This window comes from Tribolium castaneum, chromosome 1, assembly GCF_031307605.1.
Source record: "Tribolium castaneum strain GA2 chromosome 1, icTriCast1.1, whole genome shotgun sequence".
Taxonomy (NCBI): Eukaryota; Metazoa; Arthropoda; class Insecta; order Coleoptera; family Tenebrionidae; genus Tribolium; species Tribolium castaneum.
The window spans coordinates 8,760,823-8,780,315 of NC_087394.1; the positions used below are offsets into that span (position 1 = coordinate 8,760,823).

General features: G+C 30.0%; 3 protein-coding genes across 4 annotated transcripts in view; 2 read left to right on the forward strand and 1 right to left on the reverse strand.

Moving 5' to 3' along the window:
* Alk (Anaplastic lymphoma kinase) overlaps nt 1–16,838 on the reverse strand; it is a 38,423-nt gene extending 21,585 nt beyond the window's left edge. For both annotated transcript variants that reach the window (XM_008195848.3, XM_015978370.2), the window contains exons 1-3: nt 16,610–16,838; nt 15,661–16,428; nt 7–241 (exon numbers count right to left, since the gene is read on the reverse strand). In XM_008195848.3, coding sequence (XP_008194070.1) covers nt 7–241; nt 15,661–16,405 — 980 coding nt within the window. In that variant the 5' untranslated portion in view covers nt 16,406–16,428; nt 16,610–16,838. The remainder of the gene's footprint in view (nt 1–6; nt 242–15,660; nt 16,429–16,609) is intronic.
* LOC657525 (inactive peptidyl-prolyl cis-trans isomerase shutdown) lies at nt 1,581–4,301 on the forward strand. Its single transcript, XM_963981.4, has 2 exons — nt 1,581–1,781; nt 2,891–4,301. The coding sequence occupies exons 1-2, from the start codon at nt 1,744–1,746 to the stop codon at nt 3,924–3,926; spliced, it is 1,074 nt and encodes a 357-aa protein (XP_969074.1). The 5' UTR covers nt 1,581–1,743; the 3' UTR covers nt 3,927–4,301.
* LOC657603 (inactive peptidyl-prolyl cis-trans isomerase shutdown) lies at nt 6,071–7,498 on the forward strand. Its single transcript, XM_008195833.3, has 2 exons — nt 6,071–6,260; nt 6,312–7,498. Exons 1-2 carry the CDS (start codon nt 6,229–6,231, stop codon nt 7,381–7,383), a joined length of 1,104 nt encoding a protein of 367 aa, XP_008194055.1. The 5' UTR covers nt 6,071–6,228; the 3' UTR covers nt 7,384–7,498.
* Nucleotides 16,839–19,493: the final 2,655 nt, after the last annotated feature.

Here is a 19,493-nt window from a genome sequence, read left to right on the forward strand (position 1 = left end):
ATATACTTTTTGCTGTTATCTCCTCGTATCCTTTCAACAAGCCATTGAGTGTGGTTGTTGATAGATTGCGAATGATTTGTTGTTTTATCTCCCACAATGCGGATTTCCGCATTGTTCATATTTTCCTGATAAATCCAGACCTGAAGCCGGCAGGAATTTCGTGTGGGGCTAAATAGGGGACTAGTCACGTGGAGAAATTCAGATGTCATTGGTGAAGATAGTCGCAGCAACAAGAAATTTCCTGAAATAGAAAAAGACATTTAAAAAATCGATAAATTTTTTTAATTTGCTTCTAGTTAAAATCTGTTTTTTTTAAGTATTGCCACGTCCCTTGGAACAATTTGGAAGTTTTTACAGACTAGAATTATTTCCTTCTTTCGTGTTAATCAAATAAAGTATTTAAAACTCGAAGCAATAATTTATGTAAACTGTGTTCGTTATAAGTTATAGGTAACTTTTGACTTTATCATTGAGATTTGTGTGGGTTGCACTTTACTGCTTAGAAGAAAAGTTAAGTTTAAGTTAAGTTTATTTCCGTTTGGTGGGTATTTATTTTTGTTGATGTGTTTTTATTAAAAAACAAACAACCAATATTATACCTTAATTTAAGTATTTCTGCTTTTTGTCTATTCTAGTCTATTTTCCATTTGATGACCTCTGCTTTTTTATATATTACACCGACAAAAATAAATTGTTAAATGTACCTAATAAATAATTTATTATAATACATACTGAGAACCTTAAAAATATTCTTGTAGTAAAGTAATTATTTTCCACAGTTACCGTACAGATATTTTTTATTGAATTGAATAAAAGTTTTTTAGAATATCACCATAAACACAACGAAAGCTTATTTTCAGAAATTTTTGTTGCCACTAAAATAGAAAATCAACTTATTTTAGTAATGCTACATGATATTTCAAAACTACAGAAAAAAATGGCAACAGCGGACTTACATTTTTTGGGGTCAATTAGGTCAGAAATTAAAATTTTCTGTGTTTTTGTATGATTTTGTGTTAATTAACTAATTAAAAGAGAAAGACAACTGTGAAAAGTGACAGTTGCTTTATAGTTTTATATAGATATTATGTATTACAAAAATTCTACTTTTGGCTTTTTTTGCGAGAAGATGATTTGAAACAAGTAGTTAGAATCTAAACATTTCCAAAAAATCGTCGTTTTTGTGTATAATTTGACTAAATACGACGCGATTTAGTAAGTAAAATGAGTTTTTTTGACCAAAATCAGGCAGTGGAAGCCTGTACGAAAATTGAGAAAATCATTTTTAGTTTAATAAATTGAAACAACCTTTTCAATTTCACAATTTTTTTTTAATGAACTGAGAACGCAAATTTAATAATTAAAAAAAAAATGAGTAAAAAACTGTCGAACTACCAAAATAGAAGTCTTTTTAAATGCATAATCTTTAAGCAAAAAATTGTAGTAGGTTTTCATTAAAAACAAAAAAGCAAAATAAAACAAATGATCGGCAATTCATGATTTATTCGCCTTGTATCACGAATATTTTGACTTCCTTATCACACCTTGTATTCAGAATTCGCGCTCTATCAAGTACGCATGCGTGTCAGCTGTCACCGAGCGCGTCCTGCATATAGTTTTGTGTCTTGCTAAGAGTTGATTGTTTTTTGGTGTTGTAATTTTTATGAAACACAAAGTTTGTCGTTGTTTATACACATTTACAAACACTTTTATACATACTAGTGGTTAAATCTTTTTATTAAGATGACTGAAACTGAAATTGTCGGCGGATTACGTATTGGGTAGGTTAACTTACATAATTTCTCTTTTGGAAAAAAATATTTGTAAACTATAGTTTATTTAATTAAAGGCTAAGTTCACTTGCTAAGTATAATATTAAGGTAAAGAAATAGTTATTAATAATACGAGTGCGGAAACACAAGCTTTTAGTCGAAGGCTGTCGTTATGCAACGAGCGTGTGCGAGTTGCACACCTAGATACCCGAGAACTTTAAGCGTTTTCGTATGAGTGTTATTCAAATTTTTTGTTGTTGGAACATTTTAATTTAAAAGCATGATAAAAGCATGGGAAGCATGTTTTAAAATAGTGAAAACACGTTGCTATCGGAACTGTGTTTTAAAATAGTGTTTATAATCAATCTAGGATTCAGATATTAAACAGAAGGCTTAAAATGTTACCAACAAAAAAATATATATTAACAATAACAAGTATTCAAAATTAATGCAAAAATCCTATTTTCTATGAGGGGTAATTACACATGTCCCCTCCCCTCTAAATAATATACTTTTGAGTCTCTCTAATTAATCATTTAAGTATATTTTATCAGTTATCACGTTAAAAGTTGTTCTTAGTCCATGGCTTCTATCATTTACAAATAGTTATCTCAAAAAATGGCTATTAAATTTCTAGGGTATTATAATACCATATGATTCAAAATTAATTAGATAAGAAGAGGTCATGATAGTCATGGATACTCAAGTGCTAAAAAGATACAGTTCATTCTTTTTTAAAACAATTGTCCACGTGTTGTATTGTTTGGTATTGAGCCAATATTCTCCACTATTTATTTGATGATTATTACTTATTACTACTTATTAGGTTGGCAACATCAAATAAATGAATAGTTTACCGTTTTCTCGTTTAATTGAATCTGTTCACTTTTTTTGTCTTTTTCTCGAGCTTGTTGAAACTTCTTTGACATTCAGAAGTCTCTGTGAACCTTAAACCAGATCCTTTTGGCATTTCAGTTTGAATGGCATTTAGGTAGCATTTCAAATAGCTAATAGATTAATTTTCTAATAATTGTTTCCAATATTTTACTTAGCACACGACGCTTATTTACCTAGCCCTTTATAAATATCATTTCTTTTATCATAGAAATTATTAACAGGGATTTGGTAGAAGATGGAGCTTTTATGGAACTCAAGCTCAACCCGCCGCCAGAAGATCACGTACAAGAAGCCGAATGTACTGAGGCACTTCAACAATATTTAAAACTCGAATGTCTTGACTTGGACAAACCTTCATACGATGGAGAAGAACCATTTACAGCAATCGCCAAAGATATGACAAACTTACTACAAAATGGAAAAATCAAGAAAAAAATAATTAGAGAAGGGTACGGCCCAACAGCAGACAACTTATCAACTGTCAAAATAAATTACAACGCTTATGTGCAATTTGAGGCCCAACCATTTGACTCGACCTATGCCAGAAAATCACCGTTTACGTTCACAGTTGGCCAGGGGGAAGTTATTTATGGGCTAGACCTTGCCGTGCAATCAATGAAAATTAATGAAAAGGCGCAATTTTTAATTGATCCCGAACTAGCTTATAGAGACAGTGGTTTGAACAGAATTCCGCCAAATTCCGTTGTTTTGTTCGAAGTGGAATTATGTGAAGTTAAAGAAACTTTGAAAAATAGACCCGAAGTTAACGAGAGGGAATTCAAGCATGTGTACCCTCAATGTGTGGCGCTTTGTGCCAAAGGCAAAGACATGGTTCGCCTAAAAGACTACCAAGGTGCAATCAAACAATACACCACATCTGCTAATAAACTAGAAGAAGCAATTTTGGAGAATTACGAAGAGCAGTTAAAATGTGAAGAACTGATGGTTCGTTTATACACCAATTTGTTGGTTTGTTGCACACATGCCGAGATACCTAAACGCGGCTGTATCTTCGCACAAAAAATTTACGAAATGGCCAAAAATGGAACATTTAAAGTTTCGGCCAAAGTATATTTCAATCATGCCAAATGCCAAAGAATGCTGGGTGCTTATAAACAAGCAGAAAGGAATTTTCAACAAGCAAAAGCTTTGGAGCCCGGGAATGAAGAAATAAGTAAAGAATTGGCGATTTTGAAGAAAGCTAAAGAAGAGTACAACAAACAGCAAGCGAAATTCGCAAAAGCACTTCTTAAATAAATTATACAAAGTGGTCAAGAATGAATGTTTTGGTTGGCTATTGTTTTACATGACAAATGTTTGATGAAAACGTAGTCTAGAGTGCGTATATTTTGTCAAAATTAGATAAAAATTTGTTAATAGTGACAAAAGGAATGGTTGACAACAGAAAGGAATGTGATTACTTTCTTAGTTTGCAAAATGTCAAATATACTGTCAAGTTCACTGACTACAAGCGGAAGTTTGTCCAGTTTTTTAAGAAATGTCAATCTGATAGTGACGTCACTTAAGAATGAAAGATTGCGAATTAAAACAGTTGTTCTTGATCAGCCAAATTTGTTGAATTTCTCGTATTAATTAATATATTTGTAAAATAAATGACTGGCGACTTATAAATTGTGTATTATTTTCCAAAACATATAACCAGTATCAATAAAAATAGGCGAAAGTGATAATCGTTAGGAAAAGATGTTTTTAAATTTAAAAAGTATAGTTTGTAACACTCTCGTCTTCGGCTCGGGTGTCAATTTTCCACTCGTATGAAATATGCCTCATTTGAAACTTATAGAATCTGTTATTCCAAAAATGTTCAAAAAATATTATTTAAATTTGAAAATAATTAAAAATTTAAATTATGAGTGGTTTGCTGCTTAATCATATTTAATTTTATGTTAATTTTGAACTGTCCCCAACCACGCCCCCTAACTTTTTATTTTTTTATGTATAAAAGAAAAGTCTAATAAACAATTATTTTCTAAATAATAACATTAACATTTACTAATAAATAAATTATTATTTCTTAAAAAAAAACTTTTAGGAAGATTCTTGGAAACAAGGAATTAAGGAAGTTGTATTTTATATTTAGAAAACGTAATCTATGGTTTAGAAGTTCTTTTTACGTCCAGAAATGTTTATTACTTAAACAACCTTCTATTTTATGTTATAGTTTTTTATATATTTTTAAAAAGAATGTTATTTTTTTCAGTGAAATCTAATTATTTAAAAAACTTAGCAGAAACTATCAATAACATGATTTACAGTCACGTATAGCCAAACATCCACAAATTATTGGATATCTTTTTAAAAAAAATATAAATTTCCATTTTTTGGATAAGCGCGTTTATTACACAAAAGCTTTGTAATGTTATCTGTACTATTCGAGTAAATATTATTGTTGAAATGTTAAAATTTAAAATGAATTCTCTACAGATGTAAATACACGTCACGGGGCTTATTTTTTTTTTAATATACTTAAATATTTTAACATACCGGCGGTAAAAATTTCATTCAATAGCTTAACCTTCACATATCTAAAAAATTTTGGAAGGGCCTTTCCCCAAAATTAATTTCTGGATACATCCCTGCTAGAGGATGAAATTTCAAAATCCTAAAGTATAACTAATGTTATTTTTGAATTTGAGATCCTAACCCACTTGTTTCTGCATGAAAATACTAGCAATATAAAAAATTATTAATTCTTCGAAAATTATTTTGAAAAATACCTGTGAGTGTCATATGACAGGTTGTCGACATAAAAGTTACCAAACAATTCAGTTAAAAAAAATAAATAAAATTTAAAAAACGTTCATTAAAAAAAGAAATAATAATAATACCGTTTATTACCCAATAAATGTCGAAAAAAAATATAATACAGTATACAGTGCAAACTATAGACTGGCCCAGATAACTGTCTGTTGGAAACAGATTTGAAAGTATTTTTGTTTGTAATTTGCAACACTGTAACCGGATTTAGTTTTTTTCTACAAATATTTAATTGTTGCATTGTTGGTAACTGGAAGTGCACTCCATTGGTATCCTTTAAGATTTAAATTCAGTTTGGCCAACAACAGTAGAGCCAATAGACAGTATTTTTAGATCACTCTAGAATAATTTGTGGTATAACTAAAAACTAATATTTTTGAAAAACGGAAAGACAATTTTAGATAATATTAAAAAAACAAAAAATAATTTAAAAGAACATGTATAATTTTAAGGGTGCCCTAGGGCTATCACAACTGTAGACCGGCCCTGTCTGTGCAACTCTATTAATTAAATAAAATTACAATTAATATGAGCAGTGGGTAGTTTTGTAATTTAAATAAACTGGAATAAAATAAAATAAATGATTTTCCATTTAATTTTTATTATTGATCATTTGGACTTGCGCATCAAGAATTATGCGATCACGTCCTACAAGTAGTGGCATCAAATTACAAACCAAGCAACAATTTTAAACCGTATTTTTGGTGCATTTATGAGCCGAATGTGTAAAATACTGTGATTTTGGTGTAAGAAGAGCCCCAAAGTCGTTTTCAACTCCGGAATGGCGCGTTTAATGAAACCGATAAGTTTGAGGTTAGAAACATGTTTTTGGAACCCGGTTGTAATTTTTTATTATTTCAACAGCCAGTTGACTCAAGAAGGGTTCCAGTTTGAGATTGACACCAGCTACATTGAAGACCCCAGTTCCGACCCCGAAGACACTCCCGATATTTTGGAGAAGAAAATCGAAAACAGCAACAAGGAATGCCTGGGAATTTTCGACGAAGACGTGTACGAGGAAGGCGAGCCGTTTGAAATAATCGCCCGCAAAATGTGCAATCTCACACCCAACGGTAAAATCAAAAAGCGCGTCATACGGGAGGGTAACGGGGAAAAGCCACAAGAGTTTGCTAAAGTTAAAATCAACTACAACGCGTATCTCGAATACGAGGAAAGTCCGTTTGACTCGACTTATGTTCGCAATAAACCACTCAATTTTACCATCGGTAACGGTAAGGTTTTACCGGGGCTCGATTTTGCGGTACAGTCAATGACGGTTAACGAAAAATCTCAATTTTTAATTGATCCCGAATATGCGTACGGTAGGAGTTGTTTAATCGGTCGTGTTCCTCCAAACGCCACAGTTCTGTTCGAAATTGAATTAATCAGTGTTGTTAATTGCGGTGCTGCGGTCACTTATGAGACACTTCCCGAAGAACTACAAAGCAGTTTCACTGAAATCCACAAATATTGCGTTGCGCTCTGCGAGAGGGGTAAGAAGTCGTTCAAAGACCGTGATTACAAACACGCGATCAAAAACTACAATACGGCGGCCACCAAGCTTGAAAAAACGGTTTTGGGGGGAAAGGACGAGATTGAGCTTCAACGCGAGTTGTTGTTGAAGTTGTACACGAACTTGTTGATTTGCTACGCGCGTTCTGGTGAACCTAGGAAGGGGTGTTTCAATGCTAAGAAAGTGTACGATTTGACTGAGGATGGGGAGTTGATGAAGATCCCCATCAAGGTTTATTTTAATCATGCCAAGTGTTTGCGCATTTTGTCCGATTATGACAAGGCCAAAGAAGTTTTGGACAAGGCGTATAAAGCGGAACCAAAGAACCCGGAAATAGCCAATGAAATGTTGAATCTGAGTAGGGATAGGACGGAGCATAAGGACAAGCAAATGGCCTTTGCAAAGGCCCTCGTTAATAATTGAGATTTTAATGTGACGTATTATGATTCCCATAATTAATACGTCGTCTATTTTGCATACTATGTATTGTTAAATGTAATTCAAATATTTTTTTATAAATATAATATGTGATAATAGATGTGTTTGTTTTTTTTAACCTTTAATAATGTTAAAATATTTAAAAATGTGTGTACAAAAATCACCTGAAAATTAAAAGGATACAAACGTATATTTTTTATGAAACACCAAATTTTGTGCGTTTAATAAAGAAATTGTTTTTCTTTATGGATGTGAATTTTTTCATATTTTTTTGCAATTTCGAATGAGGTGTGTCTTAACTTATACCATACTTATAATCTTAGGGAATGATGACTCTACGAATAGTGTAAAAAGTTTTTGTTAGTAAAAGTTTATTAGTACCGACTACTGAACTTAAAAAATTGGGACAGTATAACTTTCAAGTAACTATTTATTGTTATTTCTACGAATTTCGTACGTTTCAGCTTGTTTTCAAATATAACAGTTCTTTTACAGTTTTTGATTTTTTACGTTTTAATTTTTTTTTTATTGATTGAATTATTTCCACATAGAAAAATTGTTTCATTTTACTTTTGAATTTAACGCATTATTAATAATCTTTTTTTATTGTTACTATCGAATGTCAAAATAAAGGAAGTATACCCATGTAGGCTAACAAACCATGACAAATTACGTTAATTTGAATTTTTTATTTTTATCGATATACCTATACCTAATTTTCTCTTGGGACCAAGAAGTCAAGTTATGTCAGCTTTGACCATCAATTACTGTAGTGATACGAGAGATATGATAATTCATAAATAGAAATCAAGAGAATAATATTTTTTTTGTCATTTTTTATCGTTTTGTTTTTGAGTCATTTTGAGCATTTTTTTTTGAGTAAATTTTGACTTGAGTATTATTACGTATTTTTGTTTTTTTGCTCAAATGAGCTATTAGCTCGTGCTAAACCAGACTTAGATTAATCAAATTTTTAGATTTTCAGTATGTAAAAATGTAAATTATATACCTACTCTAAAAATTAAAGGATTTTTTCCACACAGAAACCATTCCAGCACAACTTTGTTTTTTTATTTGTTTTCAGCGTCTTACTGCCCAACGCTAAACTTTTTGAAAAATATAGAAGCATCAACTTATAATATATTTAAGCCGTTTGAATACGCTATTATTATTTTTTATACTCAACACTAGAAATATTTATGTACTTTAAGTATTTATTTAAGACTTCGGCACTTGCGAATATTATACTACATAAGTATAATTTATTTTTGAATTCAGTATTTTTTACCAACTATTTAGTATTTTAATATTGTCATTATCAATTACGTACAGAAAGAATTTCGTATTTAAAAAACTACGTATGTACCTCTTTGACTTTTTTGAATAAATTGTTTGATTTATTTCACTACATTTGGAGTGTTTTTTACCAAAAAAGTTAATAAAATCCGAGCTAAAACTCAAACACTGGGACAAGATAATGCAGAAATGAAATTACACCCGATATCTCATTGATTGACAATTAGATCAATAAATTAAAGGTGACTAAAAGTCTGACTGGTTGGAATTATTTATAATTTTAAGGCAACACCTTTCCTCATTGAGAAATTTCGCTATAATTAAAAGACTTCGTCAAAATACGAATAATGCAGGAAATCCAAAATTTTTATCTAAACTGTTTTCACCTGTCTTTTATTATCTCATTTCATTACAATTGAAAGATTTTGTCAAAACAAGACAGAAGACAACAAGATTTAGTCAGAAATGTGCAATTCATGTTTCTCTTGAGCTTTTGTAACAAAAAATATATGAAATTTTTAAAAAATTCGCCAAAATAGTAAGTTAAAGAACATGTAGTAATATTTTTTCGTAACATCGACATTTCCTTAATAAAACTGAAGTATTTGGTAAAAGAACTAACGCAGAAAATTGCAAAGAGTTTCTCAGATCTTTTGCCTGATGATTATTTAGATCTTTTCAAAAAAGACAATAATGCACAATGTGGGTTTCACAAAATCGAAGGATTTGAGCCAAAATCATGATTCATGACCTATTATTCCTAGCCCACATTTCATTATATCGGAAAGCTTCGCAAAATTTAGTCAACATCACTTGAATGTGTTCACCTGTTTTCGCTGATTAAAATTAATATCGATAATAAATCTTATTAACATTAAGACAGATTGCCAAAACAACACATACAATTTTGTTTAACCTATAAATTTCAGCTAAAATTGAAAGACACGATTGATGGATAAATAAATTTGTGTTAAGGCTACATTTTTAAACTCTACTTCTCTTATTCTCTGTTTTGTTTTAGTATGCGTTCAACATAATAAATATAAAATATAATAGATATAAATATAAGATTAAATACTACACTCATAAACTATGGAGAAAAAGAATTATATGGCAAATTTTGAAAAACTGTTTGAGCTGTCGCATAATTCAAGCTATTACATATTTTTTTGTTGGTAACATTTTCAGATTATATACACTATTTAAAACACGTTTCCCATAGTAACATGTTTTAAATTAATGTTTTCACTGTTTTAAAACACGCTTCCCATAGCAACGTGTTTTAAATTAAAATGTTCCACCAAAAAAAATTTTGAATAACACCCATACAAAAAGGCTTAAAGTTGTCGGGTGTCTAGGTATGCAACTCGCATACGCTCGTTGCATAACGGCAGCCCTCGAACTTTAAGCTTGTGTTTTCGCACTCGTAGTATTAATAACCATTAATATATTCTGATTTTAACGTCAATATTTTACTAGAAGAAAACGTGATTATTGAAAAATACATCTAAAAATAATTCATAATTAAAAAAATAAATATAAATATGATATACTAAATAAAAATAAAAATGATCAAATTGTCATCTAGATTCTAGATTAGGAATAAAAAAAGAGAAACTGTTGTTAACTTTATCATTTTTTTAAATTAAATTTAATTTTTTACAGATTAATTCTGACAGTTACACACAGTTATTAGTTAATAGATATATTGTTTAAAAAAAACTATTATAGAATATCCGAAAAACTAAAATATAGCATTTCATTAAAAAAAACACACTTGTGGTAGCAGCTGTAAAATTGAAAATAATTTCAGGTGATGATAGATTTTTTAAATATTTTAACATCTGTTCTATAAATAATAAATAATCACCACCAGCAACTCTACGGAGATAACTGATAACCTTTCATTTCCTCGAATCGCTTCCGTATTAGCTCATTAACGCGGTACTGATTATTCTCAATGGATTTAACAAAACTACTCCTATTTATAAATAAAGCGTAGTAACGTATTGGCAAAAAGTCCCAGGAGATGCGTTCGTGGTGCGAGCATGGAAAATTCAATTGAACCGTTCCAAGTAACCCACGCATAGCGCACCTTCCTACGCTCATTGGATGTAATGCCCTTTAAACTTTACCTAATTTATCGCATACCCCTACATACGCCAGAGATTATTTGCAAAATACTGTAGGGCACTTACATTTTTGCGAACTCATTTAATTAATAATAATAATTGTTCTAACGAGAATTGCAAATTCATGCTCATTTATTTTCACTGATGTTTACTTTAGTTAAATTTATTTTTGAAAATAACACAGGAAACTAAAATTTAATTTAAACCGGAAAGGATGTTGTGAGATTAGTTGTGATAAATTGTCCATGGAAAAGAATATCGTACAAAAACTGTGTTTTCATATTTTCACAAAAGGTTAATGAAAATGTAAATATGTACCAATGTGGAGGTGCACTTTAAATACGTGGGACTCGTATCCAAAGCATGCGAACTAATTAAATGGGGGTAACGATAGGACAAACACAAATGTTTCGTAAAAATATTTTTGGCAGACAAAAAGGCTTCCAATTTAATAACTGCACTCGGTTAACTATCAATAGGTCTTTATCATTGCTTTGTGTGTCATTTTGCTGTTTGCGGGTGATTGGGTATTATGATGACGCAAAACGTTACAAAACTAGAACTAAACAACGCAAAAATCGCCCATAAGTTCCCATTTAAGTTACAGTGTATTTCGAGGGTTTTACTTTATTAGCCTGACGTAAGGATTAATTAATAGAAACCTTGCTGAAGTATTTACTCTATTAGTTGTAGCATTTGCCAGGCTTGCAAAAAGTTTTCAAATAAATTTTCTCGTCTTCAGTTCGAATATTATTGAACTATCGGTAATGAGACCTATCATGCACTCCTTACAATATAATATGTTGTTTTGTTGACGTCGAATTTATTAATTTAAATTCAAATTACATGCCAGCGCTCGAAAAATTACAAACCTCAGCACGAGTTTCATTGCAATTTTCTGAATTTCCATTCGTGTGTTCTATTCTCCTCTTTTTTATTTTGGTTGGAGTATTTGTTTTGAAAAGTAAATGTGATAAGTAATGACGCACAACGTCGCGTCCTAGTGATCAATCTCGAGAGAGAGCACGTCTATGTTGCTTGGCAACTGCATTATATACTTCTTGGGGAGGTATGCATGTTTTATAATGAGAAATGTGCGTAAACACCACTTCGATGGGATAAATTCAAAAATTACATATTTTTTGTCTAAGTGAGCATTTTACGGAACGTTTTACACTTGCCACTAATAAATTTACGCATTGTCGGTGAATACAATAAGAGCCGAACTTTTTATGTGCGTGTTTATAGCCTGTAGTTGTTAGGGAAATGGTGTGAATTTATAGCTCTAAAGTATTATCTTACAAATTGTGCATTTTCTTAGCTATTTAAACGCTGGTCAAGAGTACATAAACGTATGGCTTGAATCCATAACCATAATAAATAATAAAAAAAATTACTATTCTACATTCGATAATTTTTTTAAGCTGAAAATGCGAGTAGTGCAAAAATATCTCTACAAGTCTCTAGAACAGCAGAAATATTTTGAATCTAAAATTTTTGATTAATCTGTGAGTCAGAAAATGAGGACAGAAAATTCATTTTATCCTCGATTTTATCTGAGATTCTAAAAAGAAAATAAAGCTGAAGAAATGATGAAGAAAAATTTGTAAAAAGCAAATTGTAAACGAAGAAAAAATTGTCAAATAGAACTTTTTTTTAATCTAGCTATTCGCACTGATGTTGTAATTTAAATTTAATTAATAAATTATTATTAGTTGATTTTGCTTAGTTTTTAATTTTTTTAAGAGAAAAAACGTTTTCTTATAAAATTATTGAATAAAAACTAGGAGCTCTAGAAAAGAAAAACTTTCACCAAGTTAAAGAAGAAAGTTTAAACTTTGATTAAATATTTTTTTATATTTTATATTTTTCATATTTCGTAGTTTAGGTATTAAAAAATAAATCTTAAATCTGGTGGATCAGGTTATAGTGGTCATTCCATTACAAAATTAAAATGTTTGTGACTATTATTAGTTTACAGTCAGAGAAATAAGAATGCAAAATGTATAAGAAATATGAGTGAAATAAATCAAGATAAAAAAAATTTGGATATATGAATGTAAAAAGATAAAAATTAAGACGGCAAATAAAAAATTAATATGAGAAAATTTTGAAATAAATAAATAGAAGAGAAAGAAAGTATCTATAGGAAAGGAAAACGGAATTTCAAAAAAAGAAAATATGTGAAGAAAAAGGAACAAAAACGTTTAGTAAAATAAAGCAGCTAAGAAAAAATGTAACGAAACTATTAAAATTAATAATCTGAGGAAGATAAAATCGAATAATTATATTAAATCTCGTATCTAGAAAATTCAGAAATAACAATAAAAGAATAAAACTAGAAATATTAAATCAATACTCGTAAGTGACACCTGAGTAATATGATATATTTAATAAGGATATTTCTTATTATTTGGTTGGTTCTTGTTACATAATTTAACTTATTGGAAGTAAAACTTTTGTAGAAAGACGACCGAAAAGCAAAAGGAATTTAGTTAAAAAGTAACAATTATCGAAATAATTATTAAGAAAAATTCTAGAAATCATTTGAAAACTAGTAGAGAATCACCAATCCGAAAATGAGAAATTTATTACGTAGAAAGAGGAAAGCCGAAGTAAAAGACTACTACATAATGAGAAACCTGAAAGTGGACAAATAAGTAAAAAACGAGTCTTTTCTTGTGGAAAATTATGTTTAGAAATGAGATTTTAAGAATAAAAATCTGAGACTTTACTAAGAGTACTATGAGCCATGAAATCGATAAATTGTAGGAACAAAAGCTATAGAAAATGCCGAACAACTAAACTGAATATGAAACAAGTAGTGAAAATTCACCTAAAGATGGCATTTTAAAAAATAAAAAAAATCCAACACAAATTTACCCTAATAAAAGAGGAGACTATGAACCAAGAAAGAAAAATTTAACAACCAAATGTACAACATGAAAGGATGTTAAGTCTGAGAATGATAAGTTTGAGAAAAAAAAAACAAAAAATGTAAATCAAAAAGTGTGAAAACTTATATGGTAAAAACTAAAAAAATCTGGTAAAGTTAAAAATTAAAAAGGAAAACTGAACGAAGGAATCAAAGTTTCTATATTTGTGTGCTTTTGGTTGTTGTGCGTTCTGTTATTATTTGACAAAATCTCAAAATGAGTCGCTTTTTAAATACAATAAAAGAGTCAGGAATTGTAGTTTCACTGTATTATTTGTTTGATAATTTAAAATAATGTAGTTAATAATAATAAATCAGTTCGATACACAGACTGATACAACAAAATTGAGTAAATAAAATTCGTCGTGTTTGAAGAAATCACACACATTTTATAGCAAAAATGAGAGAGCATGAAAGCTACACTTTCTTACAGTTGGGTATACTTTTATACCATGAAATTTTTACTTTAACACAGTTTTTCCAAGGCTGAAACAGAGAACTTCGACTTCTGTCGTATATTCACAAAAGTAGCACCTTTTTATCATTGAGTACCAAATTCGCATACTACTTTTGTGTGCAAAAGATTTTTCGGTGTCACTAACTGTTTAATTTTTTTAAATAAGTAACAAAAATTATTTTTTTAACCAATCGGACCTTACGTTTTATAGAATATAGAAATATAGAAAAAATATAAATTTTTGTGATTCAAAAAATTTTTTGAAACGAAAAGATGTATACTCAAAAAAAAAGATTTATTGTAGGTGAACTATATGTGGTTTTAAATGATTCTCATTTAGTTAACTTTGAAATTGGTTTACGTAAAAAAATTTGTACCGCTCTGCTCAGTTGAATTCTCTGTCAATAAATGTCAAAACTGTCAGTTGTGAAATTCACAAATTATCAGTTAATTAATTTTAAAAATTCCCTTAAAATGCAACAAAATTTTTACACTGTGCAGGAAAACACTTTTACTTTCGAGGCTTATTACTGAATTGGAGACTTAATAAATGGAGAATGGTAATATTCGGTGTCTAAATGCCTGTCATTAATTCTACAAAGCGGCATTTCTGATTTTGCATGGGAAATTCACAGACGACTAGATAAGAATCATTTAAAAACACATTGTATAACGAGTTAGGTGAACAATTATTGTGTCAATTTAAATTTGATTTTAAGTTTATTGCTACGGTATCTATTATTAAAGTACCACTCTAGTCTTAAATGATTTTAAATTATTACGACTACATAAATTATGCCCAACGCTTTTGACAGGTCTTTATTTAAAATTTGGAACTCGAATAGAACTACTCAAATATTTATAGAAACAAAATTAAGTTCCTAATTTATAATGTTTCTATTTAATAGCATTTCAAAGACATATGTTTACATAGAGTATACACAACGACATCCAACATATTTTCCTTTAGAGTCTAATGATTTTGAAGGTTTTCGTTAAGGAGTTTTTGATAATATTAAATTTAAATTACGTAGTCTTTGATCACTAACTTTATAAACTGTTTGAAGTTAAATGATAAGTAAGTGATACAACTTTGATTAAAATAAATTGCGAACGCTCAACGTACTGACATGAATTAAAATAGAAAATGGAAGCGGCCATCCACCAATAAACCACATAAAATTACCTCACAAATTTATTTTGAATTGCGTAATGCAATCACTTATCATCGTCTCTAATCAAAAGTAATAACCCTTCTCGTGTTTGTTTACGAGACGTTGTTTCACACGTAGTACGTTTCAGTATATTTTAGTTATTTTACATTATTATTGGAGTTGAATAAATGATCAATCATTCCGATGTAAACAGTTTAAATTCAAGCGAGATTATTTTAAACGATTTAAATATTTGCAGGATATCCTGCTAAAAACAGTAAGACTTACCAAGGGCGTTTGAGCTCGCGTCCACCTTAGGTCCTGTCTCGTTCATGGCCAGTTTGTCCCCCGAAGTCACAAAAAACCCATTGGCGATGTCCTTCCTCCAGGTCCAAGTGCATTCCGTCTCAAACTCGCAGTCGGTGTCCAGAGCCGGTTCCACGATTTTGAGCTTTTCCTCGTTGTGCTGCAGATGCAACTGGCGAATTTTGTCGTTCTTCTTGTTGTACAGCTGCTCGGTGTTAATGCCACCAAAGCGCGAATCATCGTTCATCTTCTTTGGTGTTCCAGTGTAGTTGGGTTCTAACCTAGGATTGGCGTCAGCGGCCATAAGGTCATCCTTCTTCAGTTCCTCATTGAGTCGTTTGAAAAGGTTGGAAAGACTCCGCTCTGGAGCTTTTCTCTTGTAGCGATGGCTGGATTCGTAATGAGAATCTTCAAATATGTCTTTTATTTGTTCTATATTGCTAAAGTTTGGACGTTTGATTGATTTTAAATCTAAGTCAGTGCCTTGCTTTCTTATTGTTCCAGCACCATTTTTAGTTACGCTAAAATCTAATTTGTTTTGTGAAATCTGGCTTGAATCTAAGTGTGACAATTCTTTAGATTCGATGTTCGAGTTCGAGTCTACTAAACTCTTGCAACCATTTGCTCTGTTTTGGAGTAAAAATAGTAACGTAAAGAGCATTCTACTATTAACAGCCATCATTTTTGGGTCTCTACATCCTTTTACCTTGCTTTTCAACAAAGCCATTCCGGGTTGAGCCGTTCAAACACCTGAAACCGGAGCTTACTTCAGTTCAAATTTCGGATTATCGTCGATTTTTTTTGGAAAAATTCCAGAATCACTGACACCAACCAAATCAATTAATAACAAAATTGTTTTTATCCGAAAGGTGGGAAAAACACAACAAATCAGTTGACACCGAGATTTTCGATCGAATTGAAAAATAGGTACCTTGGGTGAACATTACGCCATACGAATACACCACATTTTAAAAATATTGTGTTTCCGCTTTAATTGTATGTTATTCTTTCACTGTCAACACTACGCACACACTTGCGTTACGGTGTATACTCGTTGGCGGTGACTTTAATTTTAAAATTGCGATCATTAGGCAGAGAGACGTAAAAATATCTTGGTACAACCCATCTCGACGTATGTGCGTTAGCCAAATTTTCTACGAGATAGGTATATACATTTAAATTTACAAGACGGAGACAGAGATGTTTTATCGATTTTCCCTCCGTTGTGTGATAACTTGGCAGCCACATTAGAAATGAGATGAAAGCGACCAGGGACATCTGCCGGGATGCTGGGCAAGTGCAACAAAGGAACACTTGAACTGTTTAAAAAATTAAAAAAACATTGCAGGAATGCAGACAAATTTTTAATTGCATGTCTTGTGTTTCTGAAGTGTAGGAACTTTCAAAACATATTTTTTTTCGTTTGCCGTATTTCAAGTCTGTATCCAAAAACAGAATGATTTCTAAAAATACCTAACTGTGGTTATTTTCGTGTAGCAAAAATAAAATGCTAATTATAAGCCATTCACGATGGTTTTGGTTAAAGTTGAATCTCGTAATGTTTATTAATTTTCTTCCAAAGTTAAAAAAAATGTTCCAAACTTGTTTATTCGTTCAAAATTATTATTATTAGAGATTCAGAGGTGGAAACAAATTATAAACTTCCCCGTGTTTGCTTTATAGATTGTATATAAAAGTGTGCCTAAAACGTCTAAACAGTTAGAAAAAGTTGTTTTTTCCTCCTCAGAACGCTGTTTAACATTTTAAATGTCTAACATTTTGTTGAATAAACAGTGATAATTTATTTAACTTTCATAGTTCAACTTATTTTTAAAAACGAATTTGTTCTGTTAGTTTATTTTGTAATGAACGTTTCAATGTTTATTATAAAGTTTTACATTTTATCCAAAGCTCCTTAAAATAGTAATTCTTACAAATGAGTTTTTTAAACTATTGTGCTTATTAAGGACAACATCGAATTAAAATTAATTCATCTGTTGGGAAGTGTAAATTTAATCCCAAATAACTCAAAAATTGTTAATACAATGTGTTAAAAAATGGCTTTTCAAAAATCACTTAATTCCCATTTCAGTAGAATTTTGCAACAAAGCATTTGCATTTTTTGAATGAAATGGATCACAAATTATGAGTTTCTTGGCTCAAAATTTGGCGCTGAAACAACTTTGCCGAAAAATGCAAAAAAGTGAGTAAAAAACTAATTCAAAAAAAAAGACAATACTCAGACTACAATAGTCATTTGAACGAAGCGGCACATTCCATAGTCGACTTGATGAACAATCATTTTTGAACACATTGTATGTGTTTTCACTACGTGAAAGAGAATATTTTTTGTGAAAGAAAACAATGACAACATCTTGATTTGATTTGATTATTAATTAACGACATTAAATATACATGTATACAATTAATTGTACAGAAATAAAACAGGTTACATTTTTAATAATCCTTTAACTTTTTCTTTGAATGAGTTATTTGAGGCACATTTAACAAAATCAGTATCGCTAAACTTATTAGTGCAACTCTTAATTCATTCAAGGGAAAATGAATGGCATAACTGATGTTATAAAAATCTAAATAAATATTTTATATTTTTAACAAAAAATTTTGAATTCTTATTGTAATGAAAATGAGTTAAATGCTTTAGCCTTTAAATCCCCTAAGAGAAAATATTAAATAATAATAATCAGTAAAAGTTTGTAAGCAATCGAAGATATTTTATATGCTTTATAGTGTCAAACCGCTAAATATAACAAATTTATGAGTGTTTTGTAAAAAAAAATCGATAATGTGAGCCCTCTTAGTGAAAAATCAGTAACAAACTAATAAATACTTAAGTATAACAAATAAAAAATAAACATAAATAATAACTGTTTTAAAAAATGATCCATCTACTAAGTCTTCGGATAACACGATGAATATGCATAATATTTTGCAGAAATTAAATGTTTTTAGAACAAAGTATTGTAACACAGCTTAATAATATTAATAATAATAAAACTGAAAACTTAAATTCCGTATTAAACAAATTTATAGACAGAAAAATAGTCGCGACGTAAATGTTACAATTTACGGTTCTTAGGGAGAGCAAAATCTTATAATAGTTTACGAGAACATTTGAAAAAAATCTTAATTTGGTAATAATTATTAATAAATATACAGTGACTTTTTAACATGGACTTTTTAAAATTGAACATAGTATTAATACTACTAATTGTGTCATGTGATGTTCAGCGAAATAAAAAAATTAAAAATTAAACTATTTTCCAGAAAAATTTTAAGATAAAATAATGTATATAAACATTGGGAGAAAATTGCCACAAAATGTAACTAACTTTTTTTCTATATCTCTATATTTTTCTAGATGTTCAGTTTTTAATTTTATTAAGGGTGTACTTGCGTTGACAATTTTGTGGACAATTACAGCTGTCTAAAGAGAATTGTTCAGAAGTGAATAGGTTTTTCAAAAATAATAAATAATAAACTGTGTCAGTGCAAGTTAAATAATATTGATTTTTTGTTTTTCGGTAACGGCGCGAATTAATTATATTGGTCACAACAAAATAGAAAAAAAAATCAGAAAATAGGTAACTTTTCTTAAGTTTTTATATTTGACTATTTAACTTACAGACAGATAATAATGAAGGCATCGGCATAAATTAAATAGGCAAACAGGTTTCTCCTTGTACGTTTATAATATTTTTATTATATTTATTATTTTATTACGAGTATTTATTGCATTACGAATTTGTTCTGAATTTCCCGCTTAAAAATGTGTAATGCGCGCAAGTCGAAAA